This window comes from Geotrypetes seraphini, chromosome 8 (genome assembly GCF_902459505.1).
Source record: "Geotrypetes seraphini chromosome 8, aGeoSer1.1, whole genome shotgun sequence".
NCBI classification, from domain to species: domain Eukaryota; kingdom Metazoa; phylum Chordata; class Amphibia; order Gymnophiona; family Dermophiidae; genus Geotrypetes; species Geotrypetes seraphini.
This window is the reverse complement of record NC_047091.1, coordinates 98,029,400-98,049,369: the sequence shown is the minus strand read 5'-3', so window position 1 is coordinate 98,049,369 and position 19,970 is coordinate 98,029,400. Positions and strand designations below refer to the sequence as shown.

At 43.7% G+C, this 19,970-nt stretch overlaps 1 protein-coding gene across 1 annotated transcript in view; it reads right to left on the bottom strand.

The window, feature by feature from the left end:
- ARHGEF18 (Rho/Rac guanine nucleotide exchange factor 18) overlaps positions 1 to 19,970 on the bottom strand; it is a 250,998-nt gene that overhangs the window by 220,829 nt on the left and 10,199 nt on the right. Inside the window, exons 3-4 of the mRNA XM_033956918.1 lie at positions 11,743 to 11,857; positions 6,497 to 6,554 (exon numbers count right to left, since the gene is read on the bottom strand). Coding sequence (XP_033812809.1) covers positions 6,497 to 6,554; positions 11,743 to 11,857 — 173 coding nt within the window. The remainder of the gene's footprint in view (positions 1 to 6,496; positions 6,555 to 11,742; positions 11,858 to 19,970) is intronic.

The following is a 19,970-nucleotide window of genomic DNA, read 5'->3' as shown; positions in this document are numbered from 1 at the left end:
ATATATGCATGGAAAGGGTTCAGAGTTAAATTCCTGGGTTAGTAGGTAGGAAGGGGGATTGTTCAGAGATGTTTGGGGGTTGCATAGAAGAAAAACTGTGCACTGGTATACTAATCTTTGTTTGTTTTGAATTAAAAAAAAAAAAAAAAGGAAATACAAGTAGAAATAAAGAAGTAAAGAAGAAAACAGATAAATGGGGGCGAGGCATGGGGGGGGCAGGGCCAGGGGGCCCAGTGTACTTGTGTGCCTAGGGGCCCTCGAAGAATTAATCCTGCCCTGCCTACCCCCTCCTTTACAAAGCTGCGCTAGCGTTTTCAGCACCAGCCGCGGTGGTAACAGCTCGCACTCTTATAGGAATTCTATGAGTGTTAGAGCTGTTACCGCGGTGGCCGGCGCTAAAAATGTTAGCGTGGCTTTGTAAAGGAGGGGGTTAGTTTTCTTATTTACAGAAAAAGCATTAATTACAAATTAAAAAAAAAAAGAATGTTAAAAGTTGGACCCAGCCAGGCCAATTTTCCCGTGTCTTGATGCATTCTACTTGTAATGCTAAAAAAGGAGCCTAAAAAAATATAGGGGTCCTTTTACTAACCTGTAGTTAAAAATAAGTGGCCTTAGTACACCCTTATATGGATTTTTCCGGCAAGCTAAGGCCATTTTTACTACAGCCGAAAAATGGCCAGTTTTCCATTTCCCCAATTAATAGCCTTGCGCTAATGTTGCAATTAGAGTGCAACCATTAACTAAAATTAGTGCATGAGCCCTTTCCACTAGCCATTTATAGGCAATAATCCTGCCCTAATCAGCATGGGGTAACGTTGCTGCGCTAAGGGCCTGTTTTACAAAGCCACACGGCAACAGTCCCGAAGCCCTTTAAATCTCTATGGGCTTCGGGGCCGTTTTCTAGATGCAGCCGCTAGCGCGGGCTTTGTAAAACAGGCCCTAAGTGATTCATGCAGTCACATCCACTCAGGCCCGGTGCTGAAAGTTAGGCAGTGGTAGGCATCCTACAGCTGGCTAACTTAATCATTTTAACCGGTGCTAAACGATGCGGTAATTGACCACATTGTTTAAAACCAATTAAAAAGTAATTACCCAAAAAAAGGTGCCACTACGCCACCTCCAGGACCGGTGCCTAGGTCCCTAGCGACCAGTAGCACATAGTGATGCCGAAGCCCAGAAGTGATTGTGGATAGGGGTGTCGCCAGACTTCAGCATCACTATGCGCCACTGGCTGCAATTCTGACGGACCCTAGGTGCCAGAAATGTAGGTCTGTGAAACCCTGGCCTACATTTCCGGTGCCTAGGGTCCCGTCAAGTTGTGATTCTGGAAGCAGTGCCTGTTGGTGACTGATACGCGGCAGATGCCTGTCTTGTAAGTGAATAAATGCAAAGTGATGCACATTGGCAGTGGCGTAGTAAGGGTGAGCGGCGCCTGGGGTGGTGACACCCCTCCCCAGCCCCCTTCCCTGCCCCCCCCCCCCTGCTGCACATGCCCCCCCCCCCCCTTTCGCTTTCCCCATACCTTTTTAACTTCTCCGGCATGAGCGCAGCATGCCCACATCGGTGTTGGATCACTCTTTGATGTCTCTTCCTGGGTGCAGGTCCTGAAAGTGATGTCATAGAGAGCGCCGATGCTGACACAGGCAGCAAACTTGTGCCGGAGAAGTAAAAAAGGTATGGGGAAAGGAAAGGGGCGCACGCATGCAGCACATTGGGAAAAATAACCCAAATCACAGATACCAGATGCTAGGGTCCACCTTGGGGGTTAGCGCCCAAGAAAAAGATCTAGGTGTCATTGTAGACAATACAATGAAACCGTGTGCCCAATATGCGGCAGCAGCCAAAAAAGCAAACAAGATGCTAGGAATTGTTAAAAAAAGGGACAGTTAACAAGACTAAGAATGCTATAATGCTTCTGTGTTGCTCCATGATGCGACCTCACCTGGAGTACTGCGTTCAGTTCTGGCCTCCTTATCTCAAAAAAGATACAGCGGCACTAGAAAAGGTTCAAAGAAGAACGACCAAGATAATAAAGGGGATGGAACTCCTCTCGTTTGAGGAAAGACTAAAGAGGACAGGGCTCTTCAGCTTGGAAAAGAGACGGCTGACGGGAGATATGATTGAAGTCTACAAAATCCTGAGTGGAGTAGAATGGGTACAAGTGGATCCATTTTTCACTCCGTCAAAAAGGGAAACATTTTTTCACTCAGAGAATAGTTATGCCAGAGGTTGTGGTAAGAGCACATAGTGTAGTTGGTTTTAAGACAAGTTCCTGGAGGAAAAGTCCATAGTCTATTATTGAGACAAATATGGGGGAAGCCACTGCTTGACCTGGATCGGTAGTATGAAATGTTGCTACTCTTTGGGTTTTTGCCAGGTACTAAGTGACCTGGATTGGCCACCGTGAGCACGGGCTACTGGGCTTGATGGACCATTGGTCTGACCCAGTAAGGCTATTCTTATATTCCTATGTACAGCCCCCTCTCTGCCACCACAAACACTCCCTCCCATAAAAACTCAGATATATTTTTTTAGCATGTGGTTTGCACATCTACATTGGGATTTTACCATGAGATGCCTCAGCATGTCCCACAGTAAGCTCTTTTAAACTGCAGTAAGCATGTACTAGTGCAGTGTCTCTCAAACTGTGTGCCATGGCACAGTGGTGTGCCCTGAAGAGGTTCTGGGTGTGCCATGAGAGATTCCAGAATTTTACTTTATTTTATAAATTCCCTTTATAAGTATACACTAGAATATATAACATGTATATCCCGAACTCAAGAGTCTGTCAATATTATGAGCGACTGTGTGCATAAGGATACAACCGCCCACACAAGCATCATTCTTTGACGTCATTGGTCCTTGAAAACTAACGGTAAGTAATTTTATTTTTATTTTTTATGCAGTAGTTATCCTATCTTGAGCATCAATGCAATCAAGGCTTTGTTACCGTTTAGCTCTTCTTATCTTTGTGAACTTGGATTTTCATCTTTGACAGAAATTAAATTGAAAAAAAAGAGAACGACTGCAGATAGTGGATGATGAAATGCGCGTTTGCTTGTTGACTATCGAACGTAACCAAACAACGGACTTGGTTGCACTTGGTGTGTCAATGAAGCCCTCAGATACCTGTGCTGCAATGTTCTGGCTGAAGCAGCTTAATACAGGTGAACACGTTATCTTTCATTGGGCATTCATGCTACTTTTTAATTATTTTTAAATATTTTATAAATAATTTTAAATCTCTTTAAATTCAGTGCTTAAACAATATGTGCACACGACAGCGACACTTATCTTTATGGAGAGTCGCTTGTTAGTTGAGCAAGAACAATCGGCCCGGCCCAACGGGACCCGTTTCACCAATTACGGCTTCTTCAGGGGTCAGTATGTTCGAGCGCGAACAGCATGACCTACCTTTGCAGATCAGAAAATGGCGTGAAACGGGTCCCGTTGGGCCGATTGTTCTTGCTCAACTATCAAGCGACTCTCCATAAAGATAAGTGTCGCTGTCGTGTGCACATATTGTTTAAGCACTGAATTTAAAGAGATTTAAAATTATTTATAAAATATTTAAAAATTATTTAAAAATTAATTAAAAAGTAGCATGAATGCCCAATGAAAGATAACGTGTTCACCTGTATTAAGCTGCTTCAGCCAGAACATTGCAGCACAGGTATCTGAGGGCTTCATTGACACACCAAGTGCAACCAAGTCCGTTGTTTGGTTACGTTTGATACAGTAGGGACTTGACACCATTGCTTTTCAAGTTGTTGACTATCGAGCCACGTTTTGAGTTAATTTGCACTCAAAAACAAGCACATCCTCACATTGATTAGCAATTCTATTCTATCTACTTTAGTTTACCATCATTATAATTATCTATACATAGCTTAAAGAACTTTAAATAAATAACTAAACTAAACTAAACTAAGCCTTAGGTTTATATACCGCATCTTCTCCACTGAAGTGGAGCTCGACACGGTTTACAGAGTTTAAAAAATATGGGAAGAGAGAAGAGAAAGAGTTTACAAAGCATAAAAAGAGGGGATGTAATCAGGAGAAGAGATTATTATATGCTAGAGAAAAGCCAGGTTTTCAGTTGTTTTTGGAATAGTTGGAGGGAGTCCAGGTTCCGCAGCGGGACAGTGAGGTCGTTCCAGAGGCCGGTGATTTTGGAGAGGAGGGATCTACCCAGTTTACCTGCGTAGAGGATGCCGTGTAGAGAGGGGAAGGATAGTTTATGTCTGTGGGCAGATCTGGTGGTAGTTGGTGTTGGGGCGAGGAAGGATAGAGGGATTAGGGGCGGAAGGATGCCGTGAATGATCTTGAAAGCCAGGCAGGAGCATTTGAAATGAATTCTGGAAAGTACTGGGAGCCAGTGAAGATTGGTAAGTAGAGGGGAGACGTGGTCATATTTGCGTTTAGCAAAAATCAGCTTAGCCGCAGTGTTCTGGATAAGCTGGAGTCTGCGAAGACTTTTTTTCGATAGGCCTAAGTAGATGGCGTTACAATAATCGAGTTTGGATAGGATGATGGATTGTACAAGGACGGTGAAATGCTTTTGGTGAAAATAGGATCTAACTTTCCTCAGCATGTGGAGGCTGAAAAAACAAGATTTTGCCAGGGAATTCAGGTGATCGTTGAGGGAAAGGGAGGAGTCGATAGTGATGCCAAGGACCTTGCTTGAGAACTCAAGGTGTAGAGCAGGGCCTGTGGGTAGGGTGAAGAGGGCGGGCAGGTGGGCTAATTTTTTATTGGTTTTGCAATTTTATAATTTCAATTATAATGTGCCACAAAAAACATTTGATCTGTTTAGTGTGCCAGAGCTAAAAAGGTTTGAGAGATACTGTGCTAGTGCCTACCACAGCTTGGTAAAATGATCCCATAATATGAATCTTTGTTAGTGCAGTTCCTGGAGGACAGAAGGGGGATGTATAGAATAGCAAGGACAACATGCATTCTTTAAGCCTCCCACTAGGAGGCTCCATAGGATGATAAAGTGCCACTTCCACCTATCCTCAGCCCTTAAAGGGACACTGTGCTAGGAAATGACAAGTACTGATACTCAAGAAGCAACAGACTTAGCCCATCCTGCTGAGTTGCATTCACTTATCCATGCTTTTCTAATTTCACACCTGGATTACTGTAATTCAGCTTTGTCAGGAGCTGCGAGATATCAATTAAAGCGATTACAAATGCTCCAAAATGCTGTTGCTGTTTTTTATTTAATGCTGGCAAATTAGACCACTGCACACCTCTCCTAAAGTCCCTCCATTGGCTAATGGTTCAGTATCGCTTCAGATTTAAAATTCTAAGTCTGACTCATCTAACTTGGTCGTTCCACACATTCCTCAAAGAGCTCTCAGATCGCTGGGCCTGAACCGCCTTGTCGTACCCCCACCTACAAACACCTATTACAAGTCCACTAGGTAGGCGGCCTTCTATTTCTCTTCACTATGGAATGCTCTTTCAGCAGACATCAGAGCAAAATTTTCTTTTAAAAGATTTAAGAGATTAGAAGACAAAGTAGAGACAAGATGGCGCAGCAGTAAGGACGCTGTGTTTTGGCTCTCTGCCGGGGTTTGGGTTTTTTTTTTTCCATATTACCTGGGTGATGCTTTCACGCTGCCCGATTTTGATGATTTTTTCCATGCCGAAGAGAAGAGGGAGGATGGCTGTGGCTGTCTGGCAGCCAGAGAATCTCTCATTGCGGCACCCTGCAATTTCAATGTTCATGTTGTCTTCAAATCAGGGCGTTCCGGCTCGGCCAAACGTGGAGGAGACGTCGGCCTTTGGGAGCAAGATTTTGTTCAGCCCTGTGGGACCTATGCTTTCCCAACAGCCGCAAGACACGGGGACCTTGGGAACCCCATTGGATATGACAGTAATGCTGCCTGTGGGGGGGGGGAGGGGTGGTGAGGACACGCTGAGTTCCCCTGTAAAAGCCACAGCTTTCATACCATTTGAAGGAGAAGGAATTAAGCTATTGAAGATGGAGGGAACAACTTCTATTTTACCTCTGATTAAAAGATTTATGAGATTATTGAAAGCACATTATTTGAGGCAGCTTACTGCAGGTAAGACGGTGCCTCAGCGGTCTACGAAAGGTGTTTTAGATGTATTCACGGAGCAGGGGTTTTTAAAAATTTTTGGGGAATGTTTGTGCTTCTTCATTATGTGTGCTATACCTTTTCTATTAAATTACTGGAATTCTTTTCCATTTTCTTTGGTTTTTAGACTGTGAACCACTTTGACTTGTATTAGAAAGGTGGTATAGCAAATATTTTAAATAAACTATTTGCACCACAGCTAACTAGCATTAGTGATGGAAGCTTGCCTTGAAGCAACCTTTAAAATATTCAAATTTTCATCCAGAAAAAGGTTGAAAAAGCAAAAAGGAATGAAAGGGCTTAAACAGGGACAACACACCAACAATCTGTCTAGTATTTTTGACAATATCCAGACAGCCTTAATGAAAGTAATTACTTAGCCTTACAAGTGGCTTGGTTCCACATGATCTCTATCAGCTTTTACCAGTGCAGGAGGCTCTAAACCTGTTGAAGGAAAAAATAAGATACATCAGAAGGACAGCCGTTAAAACCAACATACAGACATCTCTATGCTCACTTCTGTCTTGATATTATGTAATACTAGTTCTGAGTACAAAACGGAAGGAAGTGTGGTGTAGTGGTTAGACCTATAACCTCAGTACCCTGTGGGTTCAAAACCTATGTTGCTCCTTGTGTCCCTGGGCAAGTCACTTAATCCTTCACTACCCCAGGTATGTTAGATAGATTGTGAGCCCACCAGGACAGATAGGGAAAATGCTTGAAGTACCAGTATGTAAACCGAAACAGTGGCATGCTATGCTCAGGAAAAAAATATATATATATTTATAATTGAATAAAACAAAACTGAACAGGCACTGATGTGAGTGTGAAAAGATGCAAACACAGAGAATGTCTCATAGTTTATTTAAATTTTGATTAAACGTTTATCCAAAGGTACAAAGCGTTGTACATAATAATTTAAAATAGCTGGGGAACAAACGTTTTAGATAATAAACATGAACAAACGTTACAAACATACTAGTAACATGAAAACATTGGGGGAAAAAATGAGAAAACTACAATTTTTTAAAAAAATAGAATACAAATAAGGAAAGTACAATAGGGAAGGGAAATGATTTAATTAATGAAAAAATAGGTGCGTACGTAAGTAAGATCAGTTAAAGGCATCTTTAAAAAGCAAGCATTTTAGGCTACTTTTAAATTTCTGCAAGTTTTGTTTGGCTCTGAGGAATAGGGGGAGAGAATTCCAGATTAATGGGGCAGTGACTGAAAAAAATGAGAGTACGACAAGTACCAATTATCTTTAAGGATGGAACGTTGAGGGAATGTTGTGAGGCAGATCTTAAGGTTCTGGGAGGGTCATACGGAATTAATAATCTATCTAGGAATGCAGGAGTATTAGTCTGTTTAATATTAAAAGTCAAAAGTGCCAGCAGATAAAAAGCTCCTGGCCTACCTGTTCTGCACATTTGTGCCTGCCTGCTGATGTGGACACAGGTTTGATACTTCATCTTCTTCTCATTCAGCAGCTTTACTAGAACTGCCGTGAGGGGTAGCCTTTTCCTGAGTCTAGTCCCTGGGCCTGTGGTTAACACTACAGGCCGTGCAGCATTTCAGGTGTCTCCATTTGAACTGCCTCTACCATGTTAATGTCCTTTTGGAGAAGTGGTCTTTAGAACTAAAGGCAATATTCAAGGGGTCTCACCAGAGACCCCCCGGAACGTTCCTGGTACCTCACTCTTTCTTTTCTCTTTCTGCACCCCAGGATAGGGTTACAAGATGTCCGGATTTCCTTAAACATGTCCTCCTTTTGAGGACTTATCCGGAATCCGAATGGCTTTTCAAAACCCAGCACTTTGTTCGAGTTTTGAAAAGCTTCCAACAAATCGCCGTCGGGCAGGAGGGACCTGTGCATGTGCAGATGCCCTCCTGCCCGACGAAAGCAGGCAACGGGGGGTGGGGTGGGGATGGGGCTAGGGTGGGACTGGTGGTGGTGGTGGGGCCGGGGCATAACGGGATGGGGGATGGGTGGAACTGGGCGGGCCTGGGGGCAGGTCTAGGGGGTCCAGATTTTCTGTTTAGAAAATCTGGTAACTCTACCCCAGTACACTATTACTTTTCCCAGTTGCTTTCATACTGACTGGCTATCTTGAGGCCAGTACAGATGTTTGGTCTTAGGTGCTGGTATTTAGACCAAGAAAACCCTGGCATAAATAGGGTGCACCTAAGCTTCAGGTTAGAGAATGACACGGTGAAGGATTTCCACGGTGAAACCAGCAGTTACATCAAGGAGGGACTTGTCGCCTGAAGGAAAGCCTGGATCAGGCCTCTGAAGAATTTTTATTTATTTTCAAAATTAATGACAAAACAAATATTACATGAATATAGATTTGGAAATAGAGTTCCCACACTTATGTGGTGCCAACAGTACAACATTTAGGAAATAGCAATTAATTATTTAGTCCACAATTTTTGTGATCCAAAAAAAAGAAAAAAAAAATTAAGAGGAAATTATTAGAAAAATACCAAAAGGATGGCAATAGAGAACAAGTTCGACAGCTGGTTCGTTACACTATAGGAGACGCTATTGCTCCTTTCATTATTCGTCCCCCCCCCCCCCCTTCCCCCTTCTACAGCCACATTGAAATCCAACAATTGTTTTGGTTCAAAAAAGATGAAATTTTTCCCCCCTAATGACACACAACATTTAGCAGGGAATTTTACTATAAAAGATGAACCCACAGCTTGGACCCTCGGCCTATATGCCAAAAAGTTCCTTCTCTTCTGTGTCACTTGAAAAATATCAAGAAATATACGCACGGTTATACCAAAAAATGTATCATTCATATGTTTGAAGTAAGTCTGAAGAATTAAATCCCTATCAAATTCCAGAGCAAATATCACTATGAGAGTAGTTCTTTCAGTAATTACTTCCAATGAATTTTCCAGAGTTAGTTCAGTTCAATTCACCACCTTCTGCTCCCCCTACTTCATTAGGAGTTGAGTTGGCTTGTTTATTCCTGAAGGAGATATATTGAGCCCTTAATATTGGTGGCAAATTCTTAGCTGGTATTAACAAAATCGCCTTCAAGTATCTCTGTACCATCTCAACTGGTGACACAATTTGGGATTTAGGAAAATTTAGCAATCTCAGCCTCTGAAGATTTTTCAGCATGGTGGTGGTTTTACCTGAAGGAGCCAGCCACGCCAATAATGAAAAATCTTCAGAGGCCTGTTCTGAGGCTTTCCTTCTGCCAATGAGTCCCTCCTTGATGTATCTTCCAGTTTCGCAAAACCAGAAGTTACTTCAAGGAGCGGCTCTTCGGCTAAAGGAAGGCCTCAGAGCAGGCTTTTCAAGATATTTTAGTGTGGCTTGGCTGGCTCGTTCAGGTAGTAGGTGCGACGGGAGCTGGGGAGGAGATGCTGACCAATGGTGGGGGATGTCGCCTGCTTCTATTGATGGGGGAAGGGGTGTTCAGAGCTGGAGCTGAAGGACAGTGCTGAATTTGGGCTGGGGGAAGAAAGGTGTTGGACCAATGGGGAGGTGGGATGGGGCTGGAGGGAAGGGAGAGAGGTACTGATGTGTTGGGGGGACTGGAGCTGAAGGGAAAAAAGATGTGCTAGACCTAAAGCTGGGAGTTGGAGGGAAGGGAGAGGTACTGGATTCGCGGCTCAGAGCTGGAGCTAGAGGGAAGGGTGAAAGGTGCTGGATCCTTGGGGAGTATTGAGAGAAAGGAGAGAGGTACTAGACCTGCAGTGAGGAGGAGTGGGACGGGAAAGAGATGCTGAACCAAGGGGATGAAGGAAATGAAATATTTAACATAGTGGAGGGAGGAAATAGAGGGTGAGAGACACTTTAGTGTACAGGAGTAAGAGAGGAGAAGCTAGATACAGGGAGATATACGAAAAGAGGAGAGATGGTGGGCATGGATGGGAGCTTAGGAACAGGGTCACAAAGGGGAACGCTTTATCGGGGGTGGTACATGGATACAGTCAGTGGAGTAATGCCAGAAACAGGAGGGTATATGAACACAGAAGATGGTTAGACATGAGGGAGAAGAGGAACGCAGAAGAGAGATGTTGGACTTGGGGGAGGGGGGCATAGGGACACAGAGGATTGACACTGGGCACGGAGGGGATAGAGTCACAGAATAGTGTTGATAATGAAGACAGGGAGATGGGCACAGGGGAAATACTAGAAAGGTAAGTGTAGAAGACAGAGAAGGGAGATGCTTGCTAAATATGGGGAAAAAACACACACAGAGACGGAAGATGAATGGTGAGCATGAAGAAAGAAGACATGTCAAATGGTCAGGAGACCCTGGCAAGTGAGTTGAGTAGATAGACAGAAACAGAAGCCACAGCCTGAGACCAAAGTGATGTAAATAATAAAATGACCAGACAACAAAAGGTAGAAATTTTTTTTTTTATATATTTTGTGATTAGAATATATCAGATTTGAAATATGTATCCTACTAGAGCTGGTGTTAGACATAACCAGGGACCAGGCCGTGCTTCTTTAGCATCTAGCTGGCTTAGGACTCTCTCTGACCAGGGGGGCAGTTGCCCAAGTTGCACTTCCCTAACACTATTCTTGCCATGTGTGACTAAAGTATTCTGTTAGCTTGATTTTTCTATGTAGCATTCTGTAGTACCAATTTGAATTCAGTTTTTTCAATAGTGGAGGGGATATTTGTGAGAGGGATGAGAGGGGAGACAGGTGTTTTGTTGATCCGTACTCTGTATTATTTGTGATTTATAAAATGACAATTGTACATAATATTGTTTCTTTTTATACTTTAATAAAATAAGTTCAGTATAAAATTATAACTATTCGAGGCTTGTGCGGATGGGATCTTATGGTATGTGGGGATGGGGACCGAGCTTGTAGGGATGGGCAGGGACAGAGACTGAGCTCGTGGAGACAGGGCGGGGATAGGGACTGAGCTGGTGGGGACAGGGCCAAGCTCGCAGGGAATTTAAACAATTTTTTTCTCCACATCATTCTCTACTTCAGGTGCCTACCAGCTCCTAAGTCAACTTTAAGCACCGCTATGCATGATTCTATAAATGGCCCTTAACTTAAGATTCTCAGCGACACAACATCCCTGTCTCTTTCTTTGAGTACACAGAGGCACTGTTTTATGGCGTTCCTCTTAAAAAGATTGATCGGCTATGTCACACCCTGAGGCAGCAGAATTGTGAAACGCTGGCCACCATCGGTGTGCTGATCTTTCTGGGGAGCTAAGTCATTTTTTTTCTATCTCGATATCACTATCTATTAACACTGCACCGCCCAGAGCTTTTTTCAAGAATGGAGGAGGTTTTTTATGCCAATGAGGTTATCACCCTGTACACCTTAAGCCACGTTTGTTGGGTGGTAAGGGCTGGGTTCCGAGGCTATTTCTTCCTCTGAATTTTTGTATAAGCCTATGCGGTGCAAAATGTTTGAAAAAAAAAAAAATCGTGTTTAGTGCCTAGCACTTTTTATGTGAAAGAGTTATTTGTTGTACTTAACTTACGACTCACATGCACTAAGCACTGCCATTGAAAATTCTAAGTCACTTTAAGCTGATTACCTTGTCCATTTAAAGTTAGGCGGTCAGCTTACCAGTGAATATTTGCAAAATTCATTCACAGAGCACTGGCTTAAAAATGCAAAAACACATACCTTCAGCCACAGGGCAGGAGGAGGCCAGCGAATGGGAGACTGCACCTGTGGAAATCTTATCCAGTGTTGAGGGGACCGATTTGGATCGCAGCCGTTTTCCACTGCTATCGCACTCCTAACCACAGTAGGAAAAAAAAAAAATAAAATCCAAGAGGGAACAGAAACAAAAACCCATAAAAGAAACTGTGAGTGATATTTTTTATCAGCTGTGAACTATCAGCTCTTCTGCACATCACGCAATCTGATTCACCCTGTATCTTTCCAGGTTCAACAATTCCTTTCAGTGGTGGGGAAATCCCATGCATGACAGCATTTTTCAAAGCCAATGCTTTACCCTTGGAAATAGCTTTTATGAAGGTTTCTCACCCTGTATGTCTGTAGAATTATGCATGTGGTGCATGTGTGATGTTTGTATCACTCTGAGTTGACTAATGTGTGTCCCCTGAAGCAGCCATTATGGCTGATGAGTCTTTGTTGGAACTCATCAGTGTGACAGCTCTATTATTTCACTGGAAATAATTCCATAAACTGAATTAGCAGCTCACCTTAGATTACTATGACAATGCTGGAAGACTATGGGGCTCATAATCGAAAGAGAAAAACATCAAAACCAGCCTAAGTCGGCACTTGGATGAACATTGGCAAAATACGTCCAAGTGCCAATAATAAAAACGGGTTTTGGACGTATTTCTAAATGACCTAGGCCTTCATAGTGCCGCTGAACAACCAGAGCTAAACGGGGTGTTTCAGGAGGAGTGTCGAGGGAGGAAGTTGGGCGGGATTTGGGCAGGCTTAGACTTAGTCGTACTGCATGTATAACCGAAAGTTATACAGCACAGGATTGACGGAACTTGGACGTTGTGACTTAGACCATTTAAAACATGGTCTAAGTCACAAAAACCCACCTAATTTGACCAGATAAGCACTGCAAACACATAATACAGACCCCCACACACTACCCAATTGATCACTGACCTCCCCCCCCCATAAAAATATTATTCACAACTTGAAAATTGTGCCTCCAGAACATCATCACCTGGCAGCCTGGCATAGGAAAGCCTAGTCGTGCTGCACAATCATCTTAGGGGTGGGTTAGGGACCCATGGAGAGGAGGACCCATGCCCATAAGCCCCTGTAATCACTGCATTGATATTGAAACATGTGCATCCTCTATACACCCCCAAAACCCTTTTGTACTGGCATATAAGTGGCTCCTTCAGACATAAGGGCTATTGGGGTGATAGATAAGTGGGTCTAGGGGATTCTGGAGGTGGTTTGGGGGGGCTCACCATGACCTATAAAGGAGTTGTAGTGAGATGATGACATTGCACCCTTTTTGTGAAGTTCACAGTAGTGCCCTGTAAGGTACCCCACTATTTAGGTGCCATGTCTGGGTGTTCAGTCCATTACTATACAGACCTCTCCCACATCCAACAGGGCTTGTTCTAGGTGTTTTTGACTTGGATGAAAAGTTGAACGAAAATGTGGTATAAAGATGGATGATTTAGAGGCTTGGACAATCAGATCGGCAGGATGTTTAGTTAGATGATTTTCGAAACAAAAAAAAATTTGGACGTATTTTTCAAAAATGTGTCTTAAGCTGTTATTTTACCTTGGACAACTTGCTACTTAGACGTTCCTTTTGATTATGCCCCTCCACGATTTTTAATATGGACCAATTGTTTTATAATAAGTGCATTACTGATATTCTGTGATTGCTATAATGATAAACTGAATGGAATAATGGTAAAGCAATTAGAATAATTTACATTACCTGGGGCCCATAAAAAAATGCAAACATATAAAAAGCATCCTAAATCAGCACTTGGACTTCCTAATCGCCAGGACATCCAAGTACCAATAATCAAAATCATCTTTCTGTATGTTTAGCGAGGTGTTTCAGCCTCTGTATGTTCAGAGCACGAGATGGGTGTGGTGGAGGAGTGTTAAGGGCGGGCTTTGGGCAGTCTCAGGGGTGGGTTAGACATGGTCATCTTGCAGTGATAATCAAACATTTTGCAAGACATCCTGGACAGAACTTACTTGTTTTAACTATACCTGTTTTAGAAGGGTCTAAGTGCCACAAAGGTGCCCACACTGACTACATGACCACTGCATGTATCAAGGTAAGACAACCCTATACTCCCCAAGTGTTCATGGACCCCCTCACACCCACAAAGTTCAGAATACAAACATACAAACCTGTCTCCAGAACATCAGCACCTGGTACAGGAAAGCCTAGTACAGCTGCATACAGGTGTCTTCAGTAGCCTGGTGGGTGGACTAGTGAACCATAGGAAGGAGTAGCAAGTCCCATAAGCCACTCTAACCACTACATTCATGGTGGAAAATGTGAGCCCACCAAAACCCTACTCTACTGCCATATGGGTACTACCTGCAGCCTTAACGGCTATTGGGGTTGTAGATAGGTGGGTGTAGTGGGTTTTGAGGGTGTTTTGGAGGACTCACCATAACTTATAAGGGAGTGCTGGTGAGATGTTTATCTGGCACCCTTTATGTGACGTTCACAGCGGTGCTCTCTAAGGTGCCCCACTGCTCTGTTGCCATGTCTGGGTGGCCAGCCCATTACAGGACTGGTCCCTCCCATGTCTAAATGGTCTTGTGACTTGGATGAAATTGTGGTTGAAAATGTGGTATAAAGATAGACATCCTGGTGGTCTGGGCATCCCAATGGTCTGGACATCCAGATAGAAGATTAAAAAAATAAAATTATTTCTAGACGTATGGTGGTTTGCCTTTTGATAATAGCATTTTCTTAGTGCCAACTTTGAACGTCTAATGCCATAAGTATATTTTGAAAATGACCCTCTTAGTATTTGGACTTTTTGTAAGAGCACTATCTAATAATGGAGATTTTTTAGGACCAGAGATGGTGTCCAGTTTGTGAGACTGTACTGTGTTACCTAGAGGATTTGCATCCATTAAAGTGTATGGTCTTTTTGTGATCATCCAGAATGTAGGAGATATTTTTATAATTATTTGCCATATTTTTTCTCTCCACTCTGTTTTGTGTTGGGCCACTGCATATGCCATTTACCAGCAATAGGGGGAGCTGTTTATGGGTGAGGAGTTCAGAAGGACACATATACTGTACTTCTAAATTTTCAAACCTAGGCATGCAAGTTTTTACTTGGAAAAAATACCTGCACAAAAAAATACATAAATAAATAAATTGCAAATGTCTGGAGATACTTTTCCCTTCAGGAATTTTCAAAGAGAAAGCATCCGTCTTATAAACAGCAATCTTCATAGTTTTCTTTTTGTAGAAAATTAAAGGCTTTTCTTTTTCAAAAGTATTTATATTGAGAAAATGTAAATGTTTAAATAATGTTTGGCCTAATCTGTATGCAAAAATTCTGACTTTACTGCAAATTCCCAGTTATAGACTGGTCTAGGATTACCAGATTTCTTCATTTAAAAAAAAAAAAAAAGGACATGTGGCCCCACCCTATTTTGACTCAGCCCTGCCCCCACACGAACCCCATCTCTTCTTCCACGAGCTAGGGGCTGCGTCTTGAGGGCCTCTGAACATGCGTGTATAAGTGCAACATCATCACGTCACATCCGTCTTCCAGACGTGGCCCTGAGCTCCAAAACCGCCGGGTTTTGGAAATCCATCTGAGGACCTGGATAGTCCTCTAAAAAGAAGACATGTCTGGGTTTTCTCAGACATCTGGTAACTCTAGACTGGTCTCTTCTCTGTCTTGAACCATTTGGGATAAGGTGAGCTACAAAGAATTGAATCTGTGGACATTCACGATGAAAAACTGGTGCAGATTTCATGTGTTATAAGTACCTGTAAACTTTGCAGAGATGCATACGAGCAGAATATTTGCATACAAAGTCGGACTTGGGAATATTTTGATTCCATTTTCAAATCCAGACCGTCAGGTTGGCATAACCTGCCACAGATCCAAACTCATTTACAATCCTCTCCAAATAGAGGGGAGAATCTGCCAATATCCACATCCAATATCCAAAGCCAATATCCACATCCAAAGTCAAAAAGATTAAAAAAGCAGTTAAAAAGTGACCTGTTCTAATCTGTCCACGGTGATCTGGTTTGGTTGCTTATTCTATTTGAATAGGAATCGATATATCTGAACTGATTCCACTGTCTTCTACATACTCTTACATCGGATGTGTATATCACAATGGGGAATGATACCTCTGAGATTCTTGAAAGTCTTCATCATACTTCCTGTCCCCTAACTCTCCTATTCTTTAGGGTAGCACATCTTAACTCTCTCCAGCCGGGTTTTCAGGATTACCACAATAAATACTAGAAACCCATTGTACGTAAATCCATCTCATGCATATTCATTGAAATAATCCTGAAAACTCCACTGGCCAACAGTGCCTCTAGGAGAAGGTTGAATAACATTAGTACAACTCTAGGGCAGAGGTTCTCATCCCAGTCCTTTGGACATACCAAACCACTTTGGTTTTCAAGATATCCACAATGAATATGCACGAGATATATTTTCATGCACTGCCTCCATTGTATGCAAATCTGTCTCATGCATATTCCATGAAAACTGTAAGTTGCATCAGAAGTAGGTTACCAGCTGAAGAAAGGCTAAGAGGCAGATCTATGAAGATCTATCTTGGTCACTGAGGCTCTCTAAGGTATGGATAGGCATGGGGTTGGGAGAGGAGGTGGGGAAGAAGATATAGAGGGGCCAACCCGTAGGTACTGGAATCACAGGTTTGGTTTTTATACCATGGAGGGAAGGTTGTGGGGGGGGGGGGGGGTGCTGGACCTATAAGGGAGGTACTGGCTGGCTCCAAAGCTGGAGCTGAAGGGAAGGGTGGTGCTTGATCTGGTCTGGAGGCTGAGGGAAGAAAAAGAGGTTCTGGATTAATTTGGGGAGGGGGGGCTGGTGCTGGACGGAACGGATTGGAGAGAGGTGCTGCTGGACCCAAGTGGGAGGGGACTGGAGCTGAAGGGAAGGGAGAGGTGCCAGACCCATGGCTGGGAGAAGGGAGAGATACCGGATCCGCAGCTCAGAGTTGGATCTAGAGGGAAGGAAGAGAGATGTTGAACCCATGGGAGGGGGGTCTAGAAGGAAGGTAGAGAGGTATTGGATCCATTGGAGGGGGAATGGAGGGAAGGGAGAGAAGTGCTGGATCCTTGGGAAGTGTTAAGGAGGGGAGGTACTGGACTGTAGGGGGAGCTGGAAGTATGGGAGAGAGGTGTTCAATCCAAGGGAGGGGTGCTGAGGGAAGGGAGAGAAGTGCTGGATCTGCAGGGAGGAAGAGAGAGAAGGGAAGAGAAAGAAATGCTGAACCGAGGGGATAAAGGAAAAGGGAGTGAAATATTGAACACAGCAGAGAGAGGAAAGAGAGGGCGAGAGACACATTGGTGTAAGGGAGTAAGAGAGGGGGAAAGCTGGACAAAGGGAGATATACAAAAATAGGGGAGATGGTGGGCATGATTGGAAATATAGGAACAGGGACACAAAGGGGAATGTTGCATGGGGGTGTATATGGACACAGAGGAAGATGACTAGACATGGGGAAGAATATGAACACAGACAGGGGATGCTGGATTTAGGGGGGCACAGGCATGTAGAGGAATGGTACTGGTCAAAAGGGAAGGGGATAGGGGCATAGAATGGTGATGGTGATGAAGGCAGGGAGATGGGCACAGTGGAAATACTAGACAGGGAAGTATTGAAGACAGAGAAAGGAGATGCCGAACATGGGGAAAAACATACACCGAGATGGAAGATGAATGGTGAACATGGAGAAAGAAGAAATGTCAAATGGTCAGGAGATCCTGGTGAGTGGGTTAAGAGAAGACAGAAGGAAACAGAAACCAGAGCCTGAGACCAATGTGATCTGAAGAATAAAATGACCAGACAACAAAAGATAGAAAAAAAAAATATTTTCTATTTTGTGATTAGAATATATCAGATTTGAAATGTGTATCCTGCCAGAACTGGTGTTAGACATAACTGGGGACTACAAATCCTACTACCAGGTCGTGCTTCTTTAGCTTCCAGCTGGCTTAGGATTTTCTCTGGCTAGGGGGCAGTTGCCCTAGTTGCACTCCCCTAAAACTATTCCTGCCATGTGTGACTGAGATATTCTGTTTGCATGATTTTTCTATGTAGCATTCTGTAGTAATTTGGGTTGTTCAGTTTTCTCAGTAATGGAGGGGATATTTGTGAGGGGGAGGGGAGACAGGGGTTTTGTTGATTTTTGTTCTGTATTATTTGTGATTCATAAAATGACAATTGTACAGAATATTGCTTCTTTTACTTTAATAAAATGATTTCAATATAAATCATAACTATTTAAGTCTTGTACAGATGGGATGACAGTTTGCAGGGATGAGGATGGGGATTGAACTCATGGGGAGGGGGAAGGGGAGGGGGCGGGACCAAGTTTATGGGCAGTGGTTTAGTAAGAGGGGGGGGCGGTCTGCCTCAGTTGCCATCTTGCTCGGGGGGAGGGGGGGGTTGCCAGCACCCCTCCTCTTCTCCACCCCCTTTCCCACTCTTCCCCCTGCTGTGCATGCGTCTCCTCCCTTCCCCCATATCTTTTAAACTTTGGTGCGAGCAGCCACCAATTTGCCACCTGTGTCAGCTTAGGCTTTGACGTCACTTCTGAGACCCACACCTGGAAAGTGACGTCGGAGAGTGCCGAAGCCAACACGGGCAGTAAGTTGGTGGCTGCTCACATTGAAGTTATAAAGGTACAGGGAAGGGGCATGCGGCAGGGGGGCAGGGAAGGGGGGAAAGGGTGCCACCATCCCAGGCACTGCTCACCCTCACTACGCCACTGTTTATGGGGGACAAAGGGCTAGATTCACTAAGTCCACTGATCAAGTCCCCACCACTTAGTGACCCCTTTGCGACCCTGACTCAGTTCACTAACCTTACTCCAGATCCGATCCGCGCATGCAAATATAGGCAGGCGGCGATTCACAAAAAAAAAATGAGGGACACCAACTGGGCTGGTCGATCAAAAAAATAAGTGACTGCTGAGGACCATTTGCGCAGGCCCTTTCCGACGGCCCTGAAATCCTGCCTCTCTGCCTCTCCCCAGAGCCTGTCTCCCTTGTCGATTACTTCTAAAGTTTAATGTCCTTTTCTGAAGTGCTCTTCTGCCCCGACTCTCCTTGCCTTCCCCACAGTGCGAGCCTGTGGTTTTAACCGGTGGGTTTAAAGCGGGTTAAAACCACGGGCTCGCGAAAAAATGTAAAAAAACAAAAGTAAAAAGTTTTCTTTCCAGAAGCTCTGCCGGGCACAGAGGGCCAGCGCATGCACAGACCATCTACAGATGGTCTGCGCATTCATCGGGATCACTGGAGAGCCATCCGTGCAGTTGGTTGGGGGGCGTGATTCCGATCGCCCTCATTTGCATGAGGGCGATTTGTGAATCAGCCCCCGGCCATGGATCGGATCGGATCCGTGGTGTTAGTGAATCTAGCCCAAAGTTTGTCCCCTTGTCATTCTCTAATACAGTTTGATTCTAGAGACAGTAGGTGAGGTAAGTATAATATTACTAATTAGTATGATATATATGCAAGAACAAACCACGTATGTAGTTGCCCTGGGTGTACTTGTAGAAATTACAGATTTAAAACATTATATAACATATGCTGCAAAGTTTTGTATTAGAGACAGATAATCTGGTTTCTGGCTATCTCTGTCTCCCAGCGCTGACAAAATAAAACACTTTCACATATTGTTATGATGGCTGGTTATTGGTGGATGAGAATCTAGAGACCTTGAACTGGATTGTTTCGGGTTGCCCAGAGATACTGATTACCGCTTGGCGCCTGATAAAAAATGTATTTGTGCTGCGGTATGGCTGCTTTGTATGGCTGGGTCTTTCTGTCTGGACTCTTCAATGCCTCTGAATATCTCACTTTATTTTTCCCCCTGTTAGTGTATAGGCATTATGGAAACTTTGAATGTGGTTTATTTGATTGAATAACTTGGCCAAATACTTCTGCTTGCATTTGTGATATTTCTATTTCACAGCTGAGAATATTTCTGTTTTAATCTGACTCTGGGTTGGTTTGAGGGATCATCTTCTTTCCTGTTTGAAGGATCCTCAAGCCCCTCTGGGTGATGCACTCTCTTTCCTGGTTGAAGGGCTTCCAGGTCTGTCCCTTCAATATCCACAATGACTATGCAGGAGATAGATTGGCATACCAAAGAGGCAGGGCATATAAATCTATCTCCTGCTTA